General features: G+C 40.1%; 1 protein-coding gene across 5 annotated transcripts in view; it reads right to left on the reverse strand.

Moving 5' to 3' along the window:
- The window catches only part of FNDC3B (fibronectin type III domain containing 3B), a 399,472-nt gene that overhangs the window by 154,662 nt on the left and 222,824 nt on the right, over positions 1 to 21,986 (reverse strand). For all 5 annotated transcript variants that reach the window (XM_066240652.1, XM_066240651.1, XM_066240650.1 and 2 more), the window contains exons 5-6: positions 14,067 to 14,310; positions 10,278 to 10,568 (exon numbers count right to left, since the gene is read on the reverse strand). In XM_066240652.1, the coding sequence (XP_066096749.1) occupies positions 10,278 to 10,568; positions 14,067 to 14,310 (535 nt within the window). The remainder of the gene's footprint in view (positions 1 to 10,277; positions 10,569 to 14,066; positions 14,311 to 21,986) is intronic.

Below are 21,986 nucleotides of genomic sequence, written 5' to 3' on the forward strand. Positions count from 1 at the left end.
CCAGAGAAAGAAACAGGAAATATTATAGTCAACAATGAGGATAGTTTTACTCCTTACTTTGTTCATAAAAAGTAAATCACAAGCAATGAGCTAGTAACACTACTGTTACTAGGACCTTTCCCATTTCACACTTGTGTTCTCTGCTCAATTCTTAATAGAATGTCAAGGTCTTATTACAACACAAAAAATTGGAACAAGGTAATACAGTCTGCTATATTATAGTGTCTTTGGTTGGGCAAATTAATTTTAAAATAAAACCAAGAGTAGTCATGACAGAAAGGATGACCTGTCATTACATTTGCAATAATGACTGTAATTGTCTTATTACACTACACTGACCCTATAAAACCAGAGATTCAATACCCTGACTCTACACACACAGCAACTACATGTAGGGTAGGGACACTAAAGGACCATTTCACAGGAGATCGTGACAAACCAATGCTGACGTAACAGCTGTATAGTAGCCAAAATCCATCACAAATGCTGAGACTACTTCAGATAGACTATTCACAGAAATGGTTTCTGACTCTACATACTGTGGTAGCCAGTGTCCACAATGCCACCTGACCACCCCCACCCCAACTCTTGCACATCCACTCCCGGTACTCACATGTCTGTGCAGATGACTTCCACAGTTGTGTTAGCAGACACAGTATGTGACCAACAGAATATAAACAAGGGAATGTGGAAGCAACAGGGTAAGATTTCTGAGATACAAGAAAAGGTGTTAAACTTTGAAGTTTAGTGGGCTTCCTAGTTAGCTCATCCATCTGGATTAACTAACTGTCCCTATAGCAAGTAATATAAGTGTTAGTAAAATAAGTATCAAGAAGTCATCATTCACCCAAGCCATTTCCAGCTAACCAGCACCCCTCCTCCCCTTTGCTTTTTCCCAACACTTTTAATATCTTACAAAGTAATGTTAACAGTCGGTGTGTTGAACAGGTTCAAACACAGAATCAAGCTAGCCAGTCATGCACTATTCCTCAACCCTCACAAGAGAATCCAGCTCATAAAGGAGGCAGAGAAGAAGTGAGGAACAAGGGCTGAATTTTATCCCTGCCCAGAATTCCTAAGATTGTTTATGGATAGCAATTGCCAAGAGAACTTTCTGGGACTGGATGTTCCTTGTAACCCCTTCCTTGTCAGGTCCTTGGCACTCAAGGTTCCTCAGTGCTGACAGACACAGAGGTCTTCCTCTCAGCACTGAGGCTGGCTGTCCTGCTGACAGGATCCACAGGAGGAAGTTCTCCTAAGCAGAAAAATACTGTGGTCCTTCTTCACCAATACTCTGTAACATTTTACGAGTCCTTAGTAAGAGTCTGAAACTGTAGCAGGAACTCATTACAGCCTTCTGAAATACAGACCATTAATTACCTCCATTTTATATATACATGGAAGAAACTGAAGCTTTGGGAGATTAACTAGGAAGTTATTTTGCTTCTAAGCATGGTCTGTGATGATGACCTCTGACCCAGTTAAATTCAGAACTCAACTCAGCTAAATGAGAGAATAGCATATAAAAGTTTCAATTCAGTAAAACTGAAGGTTATATATGTACCAGAAACAAACCATGTCATCACTTGCATCTGCTATTTAAAGGGTTTTTTGGGATGATAAGCATTTTACCAACATGCATGTCGTCTAAATGCCTCTATGATCAGTTTCCAAGAAAGTAAAAAGGCAGAGAAAATAATATGGGTTCACCAAGTTAAGTACTACATAGGGTAGAAACTAATAAAAATTCTGCCCTCAATTTTCTGGTGAACTTTCATTTCAAAAGGAAATTCAAAACTTTTTTTCACATATTGTTCATCTTTTTATAGGTAAGTAAAAAATGTGAAGCTTCAAATATGACTTAATGAGTTAAGACTTCTTAAATTGACATGACAAAAATGCCTCATCTCGCCTGCTGAAAAATTCACATAGTTAACGTCGTTAAAATATTTGAGACTGCAACCTAAAGACAGGGAAAAGGACAAAAGGCAAAAAGACAGGATAAGCGATGTAACGTGACAAAGACAACTACACACTCTCATTAGCAACAGTTTGGGCTGCCATGGTTTCCTCTGCATTGAGCCACAGCCGTGCCTGTGCACCAGTTAAGTCAACACCTCTCTAAGGAAAATTATAATCAATATACTGGGGGTCTTACGGAAAAAGTTATTCATAGTTTGACTTCTCCAGCTCTGGTCCTCAGCGAGGAAAGCCCAGGTCAGAAGGCACAGGTCAATGAGCTGCACACTCCTGAAAACTGCCTTGTGCCCTGAGCCTGTCCCCTTTCCCATCCCAAAGGTAGGCAGTGGTGCAGGTCTGAAGTCACTCAGAGGCCTCCAGACTGGGGATAGATGAACGTGGCGGCCCCCATTTAAAATGGAAGTCAAGGTGTTAACTGTCCAGTTTCATGCCAAAAAGGAATGTCTCTTGCATTTTGATCCAGGGGTCTACATTATCCTTTAAAAAAATAAGTTATTTGAGCTTGTTTGGACTATTTTCACTTTTCAAACTGTACTTGGCAGAGAGATGTGTGAATTCCACTGACCTGAGCTCACTTTTAATTTTTGTCTTGTCTTCTTGATATTTTTGTCATGCTTAGGATTCATCCACAGCTGCAGACAGGTGAAAACACACAGGATTTATCATTGCCAAAGATTTAAGAGATGAAGCAATAATAAAAAAGCCATCTAGAAACTGTACATTAGCAAATACAGTGAGGAAAGCACACACTCCAGGAAACTAGAAGAAGCCGGTTCCCTCCACACCCAAACTCTCCTCTAAACACCGTCTGCGAATGCAGAGGTGGGGTATGAGCTCATGAGATAGGAAAGGGTGCAAGTGGGCAGAGAGCAGCCCCTGTGCGTGTGGAAGCCCCACTAGAAATCTTATTTTAAGCAGAAAAGCAGCAGTGTGCTCTCTTACAGGGAGCCAAGAACAAGAGATTCCAAAAGAAAATCTGCCTTGACTCCGAGCATTCCAGACCTTATTAACAGTAGGCTTGTCCTTTCAAACCAAGGGAACACTGTCAGCCCTGCACAGGTGGATGCAACCAACCCCACGCCGAAGCCCACCCCATCCACCTGGGGACAGACTGCGGGGACACAACTGTCCACAGCCTCAGAACCACCACATTAATTCCTGTCTGCAGAATGAGTCAACTTTCTTGCGATCTTTCAGTAAACAGATACTGGGGCCATATTCTAGTTCCGAGCAATGATAGCAAAATGTAGGAAGAGGAAAATGACAGAAGGGACCTCCTGAGAAGAAATGAGAATACAAAACCTGACAGTAAGAAGCACAGCTCGGCCTGACCAGGTGGTGGCGCAGTGGATAGAGCATTGGACTGGAATGTAGAGGACCCAGGTTCAAGACCCCGATGTTGCCAGTTTGAGTGTGGGTTCATCTGGTTTGAGCAAGGCTCACCAGCTTGAACCCAAGGATGCTGGCTTGAGCAAGGGGTCACTTGGTCTGCTGTAGCCCCCCCCCCGCCCCGTCAAGGCACATATGAGAAAGGAATCACTGAGAAACTAAGGAGCCGCAACAACGAATTGATGCTTCAAGAATTGATGCTTCTCATCTCTCTCCTTTCCATTCTGTCTGTTCCTCTCTCTGTCTCTGTCACAAAATAAATAAATTAATTTAAAAGAAAAAGAAGCACAGCTCAGTCAGAGGCAACTGGTGGTCTCAGGAGAACAGCGCAAAACAACACTTCCGTCACCACTTCCAGTGTGACAATCAGAAATTATGACTGTGTGTGGTAGGGTTTCGTTTGAAATATAACTGAATCTTGGAGTTCTCAACAATTCTAAAGGTCAAATGCCAAAAGTACGCTGTATCTTCATTCTTCTACATTTGGAGTTCCTGCCATTTGGTGCCAGTTCTTCCCACATGGCACTGTAAGTTCTAGAGGTCTTCAAATAAGCTACAACCTATATGCTAGCAGCACAAACAAGGCTCTCTTACCACCAGCAGATCCTCACCAAAGTTTTGATTTTTCACTCTAATTTCACATAATCCTTTCTAGCAGATAACTTTATTCTCCCTCCTGAGAATACATGACACAGGGACTCTTAACTCTGGTTGAAAATGGGAAATTTCAGTACCATACCTGGATCCAACTGGGTAACCTCCTTAACATCATACAATTAGTTTTCACCCAGAATGAAATGGAAGAATTGACTTCCCTCTCAAAAAAAAGCGCAGCAAAAGCTTCCTAAGCCTCTGTGATGAAAGGCAGTGGGACAATCATAACTGGGTTTTGGTCACAGAACAGGATCAAGGCCCAGCTCTTGCACAACAATCTGCACATGAGGACAATATTTTCCATTCCTATCCCTGAACAATTACAAACTTAGTGCCCAAGGACTGATCTAAAATCAAATGCTGTAAAAAGGAGAAAAATTCTTGAAGTATTTTTTCTCTATATTAATATGCGTTGGGGAGACAGGCAGGCTTCACAGAGGAAGTGATATCTGAGCTGGTCCTTAAAAAAGAGAGTTTGCTAGGCAGTGGGACTAGAAGGATGGGTCAAGAAGAAAGAATGAAGCATATTCATGAAATTGAACAAAACTTTGAGCACCTGAGTGTGGGCAGATCCTAACGTACTTTAGGAGACTAGCAGGTGCCACAGTAAGCAGTTTGAATTTATTCCTTGGACACTGGGGTCCACCATGGAGGTTCAGAACAGAGGGAATGGTATGTTCAGATCCCATGTAGCTGCAGACAGTTATAAGACAGAGGAAGGGATGGAAAAGAAAACAGACTATCACACATCTATCTCATCACATAAAGTGATTGGTCCTAAATAAATAAATAAAGTGATCGGTCTTCTGGAAGATCTACTATGGATCACTCTGAAGGAAGGAAATCATAACTTGAGCTTCTAAAGAATGTATGAGAAGACACCAAAGACGGGGTCCGTGAAAAGGGGTGCCCCGAGAGGGCAGCGGGAGCACTCTCTCACGCAGAGCTGTCCGTGTCCCGCAGTGAGGCCTGGGAGGGCAGGGGATATCTGGCACCTGGCTGAGGTGGCTCTCAGAGCAACCTCCCAGACAGCCTGAATGAGACTTTCAGAAGGGGTGGTCCAGAAGTGGTCTGAGTTTACCTTTCAAAACGCAAGATGGGTTTCAACAAAAGGAAGCCATGCCTTCCAAGGGAAGGGCACAAAGGGCAGAGGGAAGGCCATCACGTGGAGTGCAGGAGATACCTGTCTTGAGAAGGGGATCACTTGACTGAGAGTTGATCAAGATTATAGGAGGCAGACAATAAGAATGTCAAGTAACAAGGATGAGCACTATACTGAGGTGTGAAGAACTAAGCTAGGCTCTTTTTAATATTTAATAATAGGAATTAAAATACCCATTTTACAGATGAAAGTACAGAGATGCAGGGAATACTGCAAACAGCAAGTGACAAAGCCCGATGTCTGATACCAAAGCCCCAACTGTTTCCTACCCACATGGCACCATTAACTCCGGAGAGTTAGCGCAAGGAAACAGGAATCCTCCATTTCCCTGGGAGCACCGCCTCGGCTGTTTTCCTGAAGGTAATCGTAAATGAAAGGAGAGGCTCTATCCTTGAGAAATGCAGCAATTTGTTCTAGAAGAGGAAATGGTACGATAACTACGTGTTCAAATAAAAGGCCAATTCTGGAAAACAAAGCAATTAAGAATACAGGATTCATTCCACAAATATTTACTGAGTGCATACTATCTGCCAGGCACAGTTCTAGGAAGTAAGTAAGAATGGTTAGTTATACTAAGTTCCTACATCATACAGTATGATATTGTGAACCACGCCTTCTATAACCATCCTTAGTATTAGACAGAAGTTCTCTTGGCTGACCATCACTCCCAGTGGAGATTTGATTTAAAAAACAAACACCGTGAAGCCAGACCCAGATGAAGACATTCTGATTTGAGGAGGTCTAAAATAAATTTTAGGAATCTTTTCTGAAGTTCCATCAGTATTTCTGAAGTAGAGTTAACAGAGAAGGAGGATGCAAAAGAGTACTTAATCTATCTCCATCTTTTTAACGTTATTTACTTGTCCTGATTAACATAAAGTTGTTTGCTTCTTCACGTGTATTTAGTTTTATCACAGACCAAGTACAAATTTATAGTTTGCCCCTTTTTTGTTAACATCTGTCCTTTTTTTTTGTAAGTGGCAAAAAGGCTGGCCTCTGAAAATGTGCACATCTTAACCTAGGCAGAATGTAGAAAATACCACAAGCCACATGTCATGGTTAAGTCTACAGCCTTTTCTTGTGCAAACCACATATGAATGGAAACAGATCAATCACACTAGTATTATTATCAATCAGATGGCGTCATACACTTGAGAATTATGTACAAGACCTCTTTCCTGGGTATAGAAGTCAGCCATAATAAATTCAAAGATACTCTGGGAGCACGTCCCCATTTACAGTGAGGCAAAAAAAACCTTTGGGATTCTTTACAGCCAAGAACTAAATTCTGAAGACACAAGACTGAAGGATGAACAACACAACAGAATAAGAGGTGCTTTTGTTCACCTACTCTACACGATTCATGTTTCCCTGTTTGCTTCTTCAACCAGGAGGCTCAAAGCCTCCCCCAGCATGGCCTACATTAGCAGTTTGATAGGGTTCTTCTATGTACAAACTTACTAATGTCTTCATCTTCTTTGTCCTCAGTTTCCTCAGATATTTACTTAATACGCTGTTTTTAAAACAGTTTTAGGTTCGCAGCAAAGCTGAAGAGAAGGTACAGAGCATGCCCAAACACACCTGTCCCCCCCCACACAGCCTGTCCCACCCACAGAAATCCCAAACCAGAGCCGGTGCACTTATCACAGACTGACGCACCTGCACTGACACTCACCATCACCAATGTCTCTGGTTTACAAAGCCCTTGGTGTGTACATTCTTGGCTCTGACACACATTTAATGACACGCATCCACTGTTAGAGCACATACAGTAGTTTCACTGCCCTAGAAGTCCGTGGTGCTCTGTCTTGTCATTCTTCCCTCCCTCCTCACCCCTAGCAACTACAAATGTTGATGATGTCACCACAGTATTTTTTAATAATTAAAAATTTTAATTATAGTTGACATACACTATTATATTAGGTTTAGATATATAACATAGTAATTAGACATTTATATAACTTATAATCACCTGAATAAGTCTAGTACCCATCTGACATTATACATAGTTATTGTATGTCAACTATAAATAACTATAATTAAATTTTTTTTCATTATTAAAAAGTATTGTGGTGACATTATCAATATTTGTAGTTGCTAGGGTTGAGGAAAAAGGTAGGCATGACAAGACTACATTCCCGATGCTGCAGTTTACACCCCTGTGACTGTTTTTATCAATATGGAAGCAACCAACATGTCCATCAATAGATGAATGGATAAAGATGTGGTACATATACAGAATGATAATATTACTCAGCCACACACAAAAAATGAAATCTTGCCATTTGATTGACCTAGAGCATATTTTGCTAAGTGGCATAAGTGAGACAAATACTATATGATTTCACTCATATGTGGAATCTAAAATATGCCTCCATCATTTTGCCTTTTCCTATAATATAGTTGAAATCATACAGGATGTAGACTTTTAAGTGTGGCTTGTTTCACTTAGTAATAAGCATTAAAGGTGCCTCCCTGTCTTTCTAGGACTAAGTAATACTCTATTGTCTGGATGTATCACAACTTACTTATCCATTCACTTACTGAAGAACATCTTGGTTGCTTCCAAGTTTTAGCAGTTATGAATAAAGCTGCTATTAAACATTTGTGTGCAGATTCCAATCAAAACATAGTTTTCAATGCATTTGGGTAAATGGATACTTATTTTTTTATCCGACATATAAACCTCTCAGATCCTTACTGAAATGAGCTAGCATACACAAAATAATACTTCATTGAACTCTATTTCATGGCTGATCCACGTGGACAGTAGTAGCACTTTCAGAGGTTTTTAGGAGGCATGCACAAAATGTCTTCATCTTCTTTGTCCTCAGTTTCCTCAGATATTTATTTAATACACTGTTTTTTAAAGCAGTTTTAAAAAGGGGTCAATAGAGCAAGTTCAAACTAAAGCTGAGATAAAGTATATTTTCCAGCTCTTTTCATTGTGAAACACACATTCCCAGAAACCCACAGCAAAAGTGATCTCACTGTATGAACACAATAACATGTTTTCTAAACAATAGCAAGGAGCTTAAGGTACTCAAAATAATTACACTCTGATAAAGTAAAATGCCAAAATGCCTGTAAACACATGTTAGCAAACACTTTAGTACAGATTTCAATGCAAATCTATTTCATTTCTCACAGCTCTTGAGAACATTAAAAGATAGAGAAGCATACGCTATTAGGCATATGTGATCTAAAATAAACACACATACAAGGAAGGTATTTACTTTTGCCAGATATGAAATTTATGTGCTACTTCAATCCTGCTTCACCTGATTTTTCTTCACTTGTTATCTCTTTGCCCCTTAAGTCTTACTCCAGTTTGTTTTATCTGCCCCTGTATGTATGTAATCATTTTTGGTGGAAGGCAGGGCAAAAAGTAGTAAAGAGTAAGTCAAGTGATGAGGCAGTTCAAACCCCACATGCTCTCTGAAGAGAGCGTATACATTCTGTTTTTCTCTTTTATGAACTAAAATTCTCCTGAGGAAACCTTTCTAATTTTATTGTGTTAATTTTATTATAAGTCCAAGGTTAAAAATTATAACATCACTAGAAAAATAATTTATATATTATCACTAGGAATATAATTATAACATCACTAGGAATATAATTTCAAACTTAGAAATGTATCATTTGACTAAAAATTTATTTCAAATGGTAAATAGAACACTTTGCCTTAAGAACTATTTAAAGGTCTCTTCTGTACACTTGTTTATTTTGTTTAATAAGTATAAGAATAATGCTTGATATAATTATAAGAATAATTCATAAAACCTGGAAAATTAAGAATGAAGAACAAAATTAAAAGAACCTATAATACATTTCATTCAGAGAAATTACTGTTCACTTTTCACTGTTATCTTACTATTCTTTTTTATAGTACAGTTCAGTCATTTAAGTAATATGAGGGCAAATGTTGATGCCAACATCTGGTTTCACCAAGTTTTCCTCTGCTCCAACAAAGGCTCATCTTCTCTACACTCTCCAAAAATACATAACCTCTGTCTTTGTCATTCACACACAGATTCTCAAGTACACACCGTTCCTACCTGGTTACAGTCCAGTAAGGAAGTGGTATATTTAGTGAATATTATAATCGGTTCTTACCTAGTCTTTTATGATTGCTTGTGTCTTTATTATATCTGTAAATTCACCTAGCTTATCAAAATGTTACCTTTTTTTGCTTCATTTAGTCCACTATATATGCCTATGCAAAAAGTCTCTGTTTTTAACTCCTGTGTCATTAGAATAGGTTTTCTCTAAATCTTACCTATTAAATTAATTTAAAACACATATACCTTCTTTCCCAAATTAACTGACCTACAGCTACAGGATTAATCTGCAAAAAAGCACATGCCCTTTTGAGTGGATGGCTCTCTGTAATGTGTGGTGATCCTAATTCTTCCATCTCATTCTGGGTCTATCAATAGTTCATTCAGGATGCCAAAGGCGGCATTAAACAGTAACTGATGTCTAAAACTAAACAGAAATATATAATATTATATATTTATATATATAATATTATATATTTATAATTGTAAGAATATAAGAATATATAAATATATTCTTTGATATATTTGATATAATTATAAGAATAATTTATAAAACCAAGATATATAAATAATTATATCAGAATTTATAAATATTATATATTTGTTACCATGATAAATTTCAGGACAGCACAGAACTACATCTGGTTTTATGATGTATAATTCTTTTGAGACTTAAACTAACCCTATACATCTTAGAAAGATTGTTTTACTTTGGATCTCTTCCCCATCTCTCTACTTAGAGCAAAACAACTGAAATAGGGTAACATTGAAACACTTTCAGATATGTTACCGAGATTAACTAGAATGTTACCTGGCATATGTAACCAAAAAATATTTCTGCCATGAAGTGTTAATAAAAGAGAGCTGATGCTATATTTTGTCCCTATTAAGAAAAAGATCAGAGGTCTAACCAATGATTCCTAGTAAAAAGACCAACTACCATGAAATAACACTCTTACATAAAAGATGTTTCTTTGACGATGACCCCGTCTTGATAATTCAATCCCAGGACAAACATCTTTGCACATTACCTTGCAAGTCAGAATCATTCGACTTCGGACTGCTTCTTGCTCTACGCTCAGTTTTCTTAATTCCTGGCCCACCACCGCTGCCGCCACCTCCACCTCCACCGCCTCCACCGCTGTGGCCTTTCCCATAGCCATTGTACACGGTTGTGCAGTTGCTTTTGTAGATAGAAGAGGGTGGGCTGTTGAGGCGATTCTGGCGGTCAATCTGGCGGTCTTTCAGTTTTTTGTGTGGAGGCTTGCTATACTGGTCTTCTCGGGTAATGTAGCTTGACATTCCATAGAGTGGTATAATTTCTAAAATGGATGATTATGACAAATGCAAGCTCAGTCTACATTTTCTATTCTTCTTATTGTTTTTAAAGATTTTATTTATTGATTTTAAAGAGAGGATAGAGAAAGAGAGAGGTGGCAGGGGAGGAATGGGAAGCATTAACTTATAGCAGTTGTTTCACATATGTGCCTTGACCAGGCAAGCCCAGGGTTTCAAACCAGCGACTTCAGCATTCCAGGTCATGGTTTTATCCATTCTGCCATCACAGGTCAGGCTATATTTTCAGTAATATATTATTAAATGATTAAATGACCTGATTTCTAAGAAATACTTTTTAAATCTTACTAAATACAATATAAAAATATTTTTAAGAATATACTCATTTGCTTCTAATCAATCAAGGAATAATTAACCATTAAAAACAATGCTGCTTGTATAGCAATGTTCCAGAAATTATTATACTGAAGAAGACAAAATCACTGTTTAAAAAGAGTTTATATTCTGATTAAAATTACCTGTTAAAATGTTTTTTCAGTTGTCGCAATACACAAAAAGTTAGAATAAAATACCCCTTAAATGTGCTCTTAGACTGAAGATACTTAAAAGTAATAGTCATCCTTATAGACAGAACAGCATTTCTATTAGAAAGTATATGGCCACAGGGACATATGCAGTTATTTGTGGCATCTAAAATAGCCAACATTTGAACAAAACTTGCTAAAATGAGGAGATGACAAATTTCCATGAAAAAGAGTCAAAGCTCACAGAATCAGGGTAAATATTCAAGGAGAAATTGCAGGGGTAAACATAAACCACCTCTTAAACCTAGTGCCAAACATCATATGCTATGGTCTCAAATTTTTACATTGGAGCAATCTAGAGGCAAGACAAACTAAGAATGTCACCTGGCTTCACTATACATATTTTTAAGTGGCTCAAAAGAAATGAGAGCCTGCAAAATAATCACATGATCTAGAAAAGAAGGGACATTATTTTAAATTTAAGTCAATTAAAAGTATATTCAGATATTAAGAACAATAAATATTTTAAGTATCACAATGCATTACACTTGAGATCTAAAATACTCACCATGGGTACTAATGAAATAATCTTTTAAAACGTCAAGAAATTTTTAAGCTCTTGTAAATTTGGGAAATTAAATGTTTAAATTTCTTTTAGGTATGCACATTGAGAACTAAGGTAAGAATATATACGGTTTTCTTTATTAATGCAAAGAAATTTTGTTCTATTGCTTTCTTTAATTTGAAATCAATGAAGGCACTGGTATTTGTACATTATTGCTTTGTGCTATTTAAATAAAATTAAAACAAAATTCTCTATGAAATGAACACACAATATTTCTTTTGGTTAATTCTAATAATGATTTAAATCATACTGTTGTCTAAAATTGCATAGTACACCATTTACAAACTAGTAACTACACAGCGTACTACTAACAGACTGCGAAAATAAGGCAGGCCACTCACCGAGCAATGAGTCATTAGCCAAGGCTTTTCCCCTCATTAAGCTCACACCTAACCAGAGAACTCTGACAAATGCGCAAATGTTTAATGTATGTATACGGTGTCAAAACACTGAATACTTTTTTAAAACGACAGTTAACTGTTTTTCACTTTTTATCCAAATGTTTTTATGGAATGTGCCCATTCATCTGATATTTTGGGGTATTCTGTCACTATTAATAGGAAGTTATAGACACCTCTATGAAATCAAACTATTAATTTCATCTTTTGCTATCATCTCTCCATATACCATCATGATAGCACTTAATTCTTCTAAATTTTACCATATTTCTAACTACGAAAATAAAAGAAAAATTAGTCAAATTTCATCCCTAAGTTATATGAGAAAATTTCACTTAAAATATCCATCTTAAATTTTTACTTGGACAGGCCCTGGCCGGTTGGCTCAGTGGTAGAGCGTCGGCCTGGCGTGCAGAAGTCCCGGGTTCAATTCCCGGCCAGGGTACACAGGAGAAGCGCCCATCTGCTTCTCCACCCCTCCCCCTCTCCTTCCTCTCTGTCTCTCTCTTCCCCTCCCGCAGCTGAGGCTCCATTGGAGCAAAGATGGCCCGGGCGCTGGGGATGGCTCCTTGGCCTCTGCCCCAGGCGCTAGAGTGGCTCTGGTCGCGACCCCCGGAGGGGCAGAGCATCGCCCCCTGGTGGGCGTGCCGGGTGGGTCCCGGTCGGGCGCATGCGGGAGTCTGACTGTCTCTCCCCATTTCCAGCTTCAGAAAAATACAAAAAAAAAAAAAAAATTTACTTGGACAATTTCTTTAACATAGAGGGGGAAAAATGTATGTATAATTGATAAGAGAAAGTAAGGTGGTAATTATAGCAGGTATTTCTCATACAATTTATCTGAACCAACATAATAAATGTTTGAAGTAATAAAATGCTTCCATTCATATTCTGACTTAAGAAAGTCATTTGCAAAGTACTAAAGGTTAAAGTCTAATTTTTACTCTCACTTATCTGGTTTCTTAGGATGGAAAAGGGCTTTAGACTAAACCAATACCAAGCCCGAGACTAAAAAGATACAATGGCTGGCTTTTTGGTATTTTTTGTTTTATTTTTGTGGGGTTTTTTTTGAGAAAGAGAAGGAAAAAGATAAGCATCAACTCACACAGTTGCATCATTTTGTTTATTGATTGCTTCTCATCTGTGCCTTGAACAGGGGGCTCAAGCTGAGCCAGTGACCCCTTGGCTCAAGCCAGCAACCTTGGGCCTTAAGCCAGTGACCATGGGCTCATGGTGATGATCCCACGCTCAAGCTGGTGAGCCTGATCTCAAGCCGATGAACCTGTGCTCAAGCCAGTGACCTTGGGGTTTTGAAACCAGAACCTCAGCATCTCGTGTCAATGCTCTATCCACTGCGTACTACGGTCAGGCAAAAAGACACAATGTTGGTATTCTGAGACTTTTTCATTTCAGAGTATCTGCCTAACAACCAGTGAAATTGTGGCTGCACTAATGGGTATCCTTAAACTAAAAACAGGGTTCATCAGCAGCGAGTACATTCTGAGTTCAGTCAAGATTACAACAGACAGCATCCAGGAAATTCAAAACTTACTAAGACCAGCAGTCTTCTATCTTTAAAAATGAGGTACAACCCTAATTAACTTCCCTTTTACTGCTAGACTACGTGGACATCTACGAAATGATGTGCTGCGGTGGCCTCAGGCCGCTCTCACATGAAAATATGTTAACTGCCTCTTTTATAAAACAACAAATGGCTATCCCAGTCCCTGCTCTTTGGGGGATAAAATAGGGAGGCAGATTTTGGAAAATATAAAGAGAGAAAGAGCTGCAACCCATTAAGTAATTTTTGAACGGCACAATTCAGAACAAAGGAAGCTAGGAATTTTCTAAGAGCTTCACACATCAGATAGATGGACCTTCCTGTGCCATGCCTGTTACAGCACAAACAAAGGGCTCTCAGGCTCTCTTAGGTACTGCCATCAGCTTCAACAGCTGCCGGCGCCGGCACAACCCACTCACCTTGCTCACCGTACAGTGCCGGGGGAAGGTGATGCTGAGGGAAAAACTGAGGCGGCATATCTCCAGGTCCGGTCACAGGTGGGTAGTAAGCCGTGTGTGAGTTATGAATAAAATGCGGGTGGTGAGTCAAGTAGGGGGGTAGGTGATGGGTTGGAGACATAGCTGAGGGGTAACTTGGGGGGTAACACTCTGGAGACTGAGGTGTGACCACCACCCGGCGGACTCCAGTGTTGTCTTCAATCACCTAAAGCAAAAAAGCAAAACAAAAGAGCATAGTATGTGTTAGCAAATATCTTGTGGATATATACAACATTTAATTACTTCCTCCTTAATTTTAATATTCTGTTCTCTATAGGAAATATAGATTAATACATGTTAAGTTCTAGTTTTGCAATTCAACCAGTTAGATGAGTTTTAGAAGTAATAATATTTAACCATTATAAGTTATGAAATTTTCATCAGCCATCAAATTCAGAATATATAAAACTTTTTAAAATGATCACAACTTGATCATCTTGTTTGTACAGATGAAGTCTTCTTCCAAGACAAGTGAATTTAATGTGTGCTTAAGTTGACTTCAGAAATGACTGTAAATATAACGATCAGCTCAGAGGTCTTTCCTGAAAGAAGAGACTTTCTAGGACACAGAAGTGTGCCTTCCAGGGCTGAGCTTCCCGGGGGCACTTGACCCCACCCTGCTGTAGCATGCTCAGTTCCATCATCACACAGGCTTCAGGTGACAAGAGGGAAGATTAACTTCCAAAGCCCTAGGAGTACCAAAAGGTCATTTAATTTGGGACCACAACTGTCAATGAAATTAGGGGATTCAATCAATGAAAAACTTGAGCAGTTCCAAATCCAGCTGGATGCCTTTGCTCACGTCTTTGAGCTGTAATGACTGTTGTGAAGGGAGACAACAAAGCAGGACCTGCTGTGAGCAGAGTGAATGCATAGCTATCAACATTAGACCCATACTTTCTTCAAATGTTTTTCAATTTGCCCACAGAAGATAATTAACTAAAGCAGTACAATACCAGCATTTATTGCCTCTGTGGCCAACATCATGCTAGCTTCTCTAAGAACAATTTTGTTGAGACATAGATAAGAAATAACTAAAACAACAGATAGCAGGTCCTGGCCGGTTGGCTCAGTGGTGGAGCGTCGGCCTGGCGTTCAGAAGTCCCGGGTTCGATTTCCGGCCAGGGCACACAGGAGAAGCGCCCATCTGCTTCTCCACCCCCCCCCCTTCCTCTCTGTCTCTCTCTTCCTCTCCCGCAGCCGAGGCTCCATTGGAGCAAAGATGGCCCGGGCGCTGGGGATGGCTCCTTGGCCTCTGCCCCAGGCACTAGAGTGGCTCTGGTCGCAGCAGAGCGACACCCCGGAGGGGCAGAGCATCGCCCCGGTGGGCGTGCCGGGTGGATCCCCGTCAGGCGCATGCGGGAGTCTGTCTGACTGTCTCTCCCCGTTTCCAGCTTCAGAAAAATACAAAAAACAAAACAAAACAAAACAAAACAAAAAAACAACAGATAGCATAACTGACAGGGAAAGCTGTGCAATGCAGAGAAGGGCAGTGACGGACAGAACCTGGGGGCCTGCAGGACCCGAAGAACAGGGCGGGACGACGGAGGCGAGGGCCCTGGGCAACGGCCCAAGCAGAGCCCTGCAGGAACCACAACAGTCAGGGCACAGGAGTCAACTTGGGAGCCAGCACCAGGCTGCCAAAGAGACCAGCTGGTCTAAGCCAGTATTTGAGAAAATCCGGCACACAGAAGGTAGGAAATTTTGTTTTCAAAAACAAAAAACAAACCCAACAGTGAAAATTAAATTTGTAATTGAAATGCATGAATCATTACACCCTAGGAGGCTGATTATAGGCCAAAATAAAATGCCTTAATGGTATCTAAAACATACTAATAAAAATTACACTAAGCTTTGCTTTTTAAAATATTGCCTGATATAAAATGCAAGTTTATCAGCATAAGTTTAGTTTGAATTAAAAGCCATTAATCCTTATATTAAGAAAATAAAAAATCTGTTTATTAATAAACCAATTAACATAACAGTATCAGAATTAACTACATTAATAGTTTGTTAACAAAGCATTAACTCATTAAAATTAAGATTCTGAGTCATAACCCCTACTAAAGCTCAAAAAAGAGATTTTTATGTATTCATTAATAAACGTAATTTCTTCTGGACATTGGCAAGCTAATCACATCAACCTCCATTATGAATGCATGACTGCCAATTTACAGGTATATGTGAAATGGTGCTTAAACCATGACAGTGAAAATCCTAATGCATGAGCTAATAATTATCATCAAGCACATCTTCTACGAATATATTTATTAGCACACTTTGTACAATTTCACCATAAATATGAATTTTTCTTACCATCTAATATAAACAAGCATCTTTCTACACAGTGTCTTCTATTTCCTACTCTGCCACCGGCTATTAAGAAAATGTAAGGCATATTCCAGATAGTACTGCTTCATGAAACAGCCATTCCATCCTGTGACAGACACTGGAAGGTCCACAGAAGTATTTATTTTCTAGACACAATCTTCATTATTTCAGTCACTATAATACTTTCAGTGGTTAAAACTAGTCTCATGAACCTGACCAATGTTATTAAAACAAGAACAAGGTTCTCACTAAATATGAAGAACAACTCTTCGGGTTTGTACACAAGGGTAGTGATAATGAAAAGAAATTATTTTCATTGTTTTATCGTATAATTTCTGACATTAAAACAAAGCACTTTTTAAAAATTTGGGCAAAAAGTACTAACAGATAAAAATGTTAGTCAAGAGAAAGGAACAACAAAAAAAGATAAAGAGCAAAACTACTTTTTACTTTAATATTTTGTATGAGTAAGTATTTCCACCATGTCTATAGTATAAATTACCCTTCACCAAAAAAAAAAAAAAATTCTAGTTAAAAAACTAAGTAGCTTTCTGAAACCACAGATTGCCTACATATATGAAAATTGTTTGACAGTCCCATTTCTTTTATTTTTTTAAATTAAATTAGAGGTGAAGAGACAGAGACAGAATCCCACATGCACTCTGACCAGGATCCACCCAGTAGCAATGCTCTGCCCAACTGGGCTGCAGCTCCGTTGCTTGGCATCTGAACTATTTTAGCACCTGAGGCTGAGGCCATGGAGCCATCCTCAGTGCAAGGGGCCAACTTTGCTCGAACCATTTGAGCCATGCTGTGGGACAGGAAGGGGGGGAAAGAGTGGAGAAGCAGATGGGCGCTTCTCCTGTGTGACTTGACCGGGAATCAAACCCAGGACTTGCACACTCTAGGCCAGGGGTCCCCAAACTTTTTACACAGGGGGCCAGTTCACTGTCCCTCAGACCGTTGGAGGGCCAGACTATAAAAAAAACTATGAACAAATCCCTATGCACACTGCACATATCTTATTTTAAAGTAAAAAAACAAAACGGGAACAAATACAATATTTAAAATAAAGAACAAGTAAATTTAAATCAACAAACTGACCAGTATTTCAATGGGAACTATGCTCCTCTCACTGACCACCAATGAAAGAGGTGCCCCAGAAGTGCAGCGGTGGCCAGATAAATGGCCTCAGGGGGTCGCATGCGGCCCACGGGCCATAGTTTGGGGACCCCTGCTCTAGGCCAATGCTCTACTGCTGCGCCAACCAACCAGGGCTATCAGTCCCATTTTTAATTATCTTAAATTATTTGTCGTATTTGTAAAAGACATCTATTTACCTGTACATATATAATGGGACACTTTCAGAAACCTCCCTTACCAATCAAAGCCAACTTTATCACTAAAAATATTTTTAAGAATTGAAATATTGGTGGATGAATGGTGATGGATGGAAACTTGACTTGGAGGGATGAACACACAATACAGTGTAGAGATGACACGTTGTGGAACTGTGCACCGGAAACCTGTATAATTTTGTTAACCAGTGTCACCCCAATAAATTCAATAAAAGGAAAAAATATATATTAATTATTTAATCATCAGAAACAAAACCCAAAATTATGTGCTAAGTATTTTATCGTTCTTCTACAACACAAATCACAACATATTTAATTACAAAATTCAGTTTTGATCTATGTCTCAGGAAATTATGCCTATGTTCCCTAAAGAATAAGGAAGTCTGAGGAGCAATAATAATGCACAAAATAATATGCAACAGGAAATGGTGGCAATAAGATTCCTTGTTAAATATATATATAGTTCAGAAGAAATATATTACTGTAGCAGAAGAATTTAGAAATCAGAAAGAGTTCAGTCCCAAAATCCTCAAGACAATAAAATGTGCCTCCAGCCTTCACAAATAGCCATGGAAAAGACAGATTCATCTCCTTTTGGGATGAATGAGATTGTGACAATGTCCAGAGGTAAACAAACTGCCTGTATTAAATTTAACAATTATTTCCTGACACATCCTATGAGCTAAGTGCTGGATACTCAAGTAAGGGGGAGAAAAAAAGGCATTAAACAGTAAGATTTATCTACACAGCTTAAGCATTATATAAAAAGTAAAACCAGACTAATATGAACCTTGTGTGTGTTGTTGAGAAATCAGAACAAAGTATTATTTTTTCAGAAATGAAAACAAAGTCATCTTCAGCTAGACTATTTTTCTAGCGCTATGACTCACCAGAAGGGCCACTCATACACTCCTCCAGAGCATAGACCCTTGGAAAAGACCACTGTGCTAGGTTCTCAGCTGCCACCTGCTGTGGGCTGAATTATGTCCTCCCTACCTCCAACCAACTTATACACTGCTCACAAAAATTAGGGGATCAGGGACCGTGCAGCTACTCCAGTACTTTCAGCCTTTTGAATAGTGCCCTTCGCCAATGAAATAACAGTTGGTTTTGCATCTCATTGGCATAATTAAACAACTTTCTTTGACTTGTCATTTGCTTTTCTGATGTTCTTGTTTAATAAAAAAAAAAATCGAGGCCCTGGCCGGTTGGCTGAGTGGTAGAGCGTCGGCCTGGCATGCAGGAGTTCTGGGTTCGATTCCCGGCCAGGGCACACAGGAGAAGCGCCCATCTGCTTCTCCACCCCTCCTCCCCCTCCTTCTTCTCTGTCTCTCTCTTCCCCTCCCGCAATCAGGGTTCCACTGGAGCAAAGTTGGCCCGGGAGCTGAGGATGGCTCTGTGGCCTCTGCCTCAGGCGCTAGAATGGCTCTCGTTGCAACAGAGCAACACCCCAGATGGGCAGAGTATCGCCCCCTGGTGGGCATGCTGGGTGGATCCCGGTCGGGAGTCTGTCTGACTGCCTCCCCGTTTCCAACTTCAGAAAAATACAAAAAAAAAAAAAATCGAATGCTTTTTTTATTGCTTCATATTCATTTTGAAATATCCCCTAATTTTTGTGAGCAGTATATATTAAAATCATAACCCCCAGTATCTCAGTGTGTGATTGTGTTTGGAGATACAGCCTTTAAATTATGTAACTGTGGTGAAATCAGTTATATGGGAGTGCCCTAACCCAACATGACTGATGTCCTTATAAGAGGTGGAAATTAGGACACAGACATGCAGAAGAAGGCCACATGAAGACATCAAAGGAAGATGACCATATATAAGCCAAGGAGACAGGTCTTGGAAGAAACCAAACTTCAGCCTCCAGAATTATGAGGAAATAATTCCTGTCATTTAAGCCACTCAGCCTGTGGGTACTCTGTAAGGGTAGCCCTACAAATGAATGCAACCCCTACAAGCACCTCCCAAGTCTCCATCTAAGTTCTACCACAGGCCCTGTCTGCTTGAAAAACATACTTCTATAAAAAGTAGTGCATTTATCCCCCATAAACAAGCACCCAGCCACCCTCCTAAGGCTACGAGAAAGCAAGCCTAGCAGATGCTACTCTGACCCTTTACCTTGTCTTTCTATTCTGCTCCGTAAGTATTTACTGAGAAACTTCTACGTGCCCGGTAAGTTGCTATCCTGTGGCCTAGACACAGAATGAGACACTATAGAACAGCGGTTCTCAACCTGTGGGTTGTGACCCCTGTGTTTTGGTCGTTTGACCCCCACTGGGTTCGCGACCCACAGGTTGAGAACCACTGCTATAGAATAAGGCACAAAAGGTTAAACACAGAAAGAATGTTTCTCTTATTTGCATGGGAGCTTTTAGAAGTATAACCGAGAGAAGCATTAAAGCAAAACGAAAAAACTTGGAAGCCACAGCAGGAGGGAGCAGCATGGGAAGACAGAGGAGACAGAGCTCGCAGCCAGTGCCTGTGGTCTGCCAGCTGCAGGACCCAGGGGATCTCACTTCTCTACAGGAGAACTAGACGTCAGCATCCCCACTGGACATGAAGGAAACCTAGGCACAGCCTGATTAACATGTACGAGTTCGCCACAGAACCAGATTTTCATCTGGTCTGTACTCCAGAGTTTTCACTATGTGGAGAATTACACACAAGTTAGGTATGGTAAGAAATACGTATGTAAACAAGGAACTGTAAGAACCAGGATAGCTGGGTTAATACGAGATGTGAAAGGATTCAAAAGACCACAACCACTGTCTACCTTGTTCCCGCTGCTCTGCTCTAACACCCTCCACTGAAATAAGGCAACACACCGACACATGCTAAGGTCCAGGAACAGTAACTGATACGCAACAGAAGAATCTTCCACAGTAATTACTACTATTAATATTAGCACCTCATTTAGTCCTCCTCAGAATCCTGTGAGGCACATCCAGCTGGTCATAGGAGCAATAAAGTTCAGGGAAGTTCAGCTAACCCGCCCGAGGTCAGAGAGCTACTGAGGGATAAAGGGGACAATTTTGAGTCTAAGAATTAAAATACATTTCTTAAAAGCACTTACAGTTTATCTTTTCTCACAGCTGACAGAGAAGGAAACTAGTTACCCTTACTGAACTGAAATTCTCCACAGGATTAATAAACTCCTCAGTTCCTAAAACTCTGTCCTCTACTTCTGGTCTGCAAGTGACAAGAATCCAGAGAAGAGCTTAAAAGCAGAAGGCAATAAGAAAAGTTTGAAATGCTGCCCCAGAGCGCCAGGGATGAGCCAGTAAGTGGATGGAGCACCCTGAGGGCCACGTGCGAACCTGGTGCAAGCAGGCAGTGTGCCAGGCCCGGCAGCCAGCCCGCGAGGGGTCGAGGAACACTGAGCGTGCTGCCTGCAGACAGAGCACTAGGACCAAGGGAATCTGTGAACGTCGGGTTCGAGCCCAACTCCTGACTGCGGTGAACATACTTGAAGGGGGATCCCAGGACACTCTGGAAGCAGAGGCAGACTTAACGGCGGGCACACAGGCACGCACCCTGGGCCCCTACTTCTGAAGGGCCCCGCAAAATCCCAACTTCACACTTTTTTTCTAATGACGTCAAGTATGGTTTCATACGTGTACTATTAATTTTAACATTAATAGTAGATAATATTTTTTACTTATTTAAAAATATGGTTAACATGTATTTTTATTTTCCCTGTCTCATTTTTTAAGGGGCCAATATTTTCTTCTGCACCTGGGGCCTCAACCGACCTTAATGCGCCTCTGCTGGTAAGTGAAGAAACCTCAGCTAAAAATGAGCACACAGCGAAAAGGCCTGGCAATACACACAGATGCGTGGGCAGAGGGGCGGCAGGCAGGTCTAGGTCTCCCAGCCAGACTGGCGCTCATGCCTCAACCAGCATCTGTGTTCTGCAGCGTAAACTGCCAATCTGACTCTCCCACCCAACTGCAAGGCCCTCAAGGGTACCTGGGCACACAGGAGGCTTTCAATAAATGGTGGCTAAGTGAACAAATGGATGAAAAAGTAAAGCAATCCCCCCCCAAAAAAAAGTTTTTCTGCTTAGATTTCATATCTACCAAGAGCTCTTAACACTTTTTTTTTAAATTCAGTGAAAGGAAGGCAGGCAGAGAGACAGACTCTCCCA

Source organism: Saccopteryx bilineata, chromosome 8 (genome assembly GCF_036850765.1).
Source record: "Saccopteryx bilineata isolate mSacBil1 chromosome 8, mSacBil1_pri_phased_curated, whole genome shotgun sequence".
NCBI lineage: Eukaryota > Metazoa > Chordata > Mammalia > Chiroptera > Emballonuridae > Saccopteryx > Saccopteryx bilineata.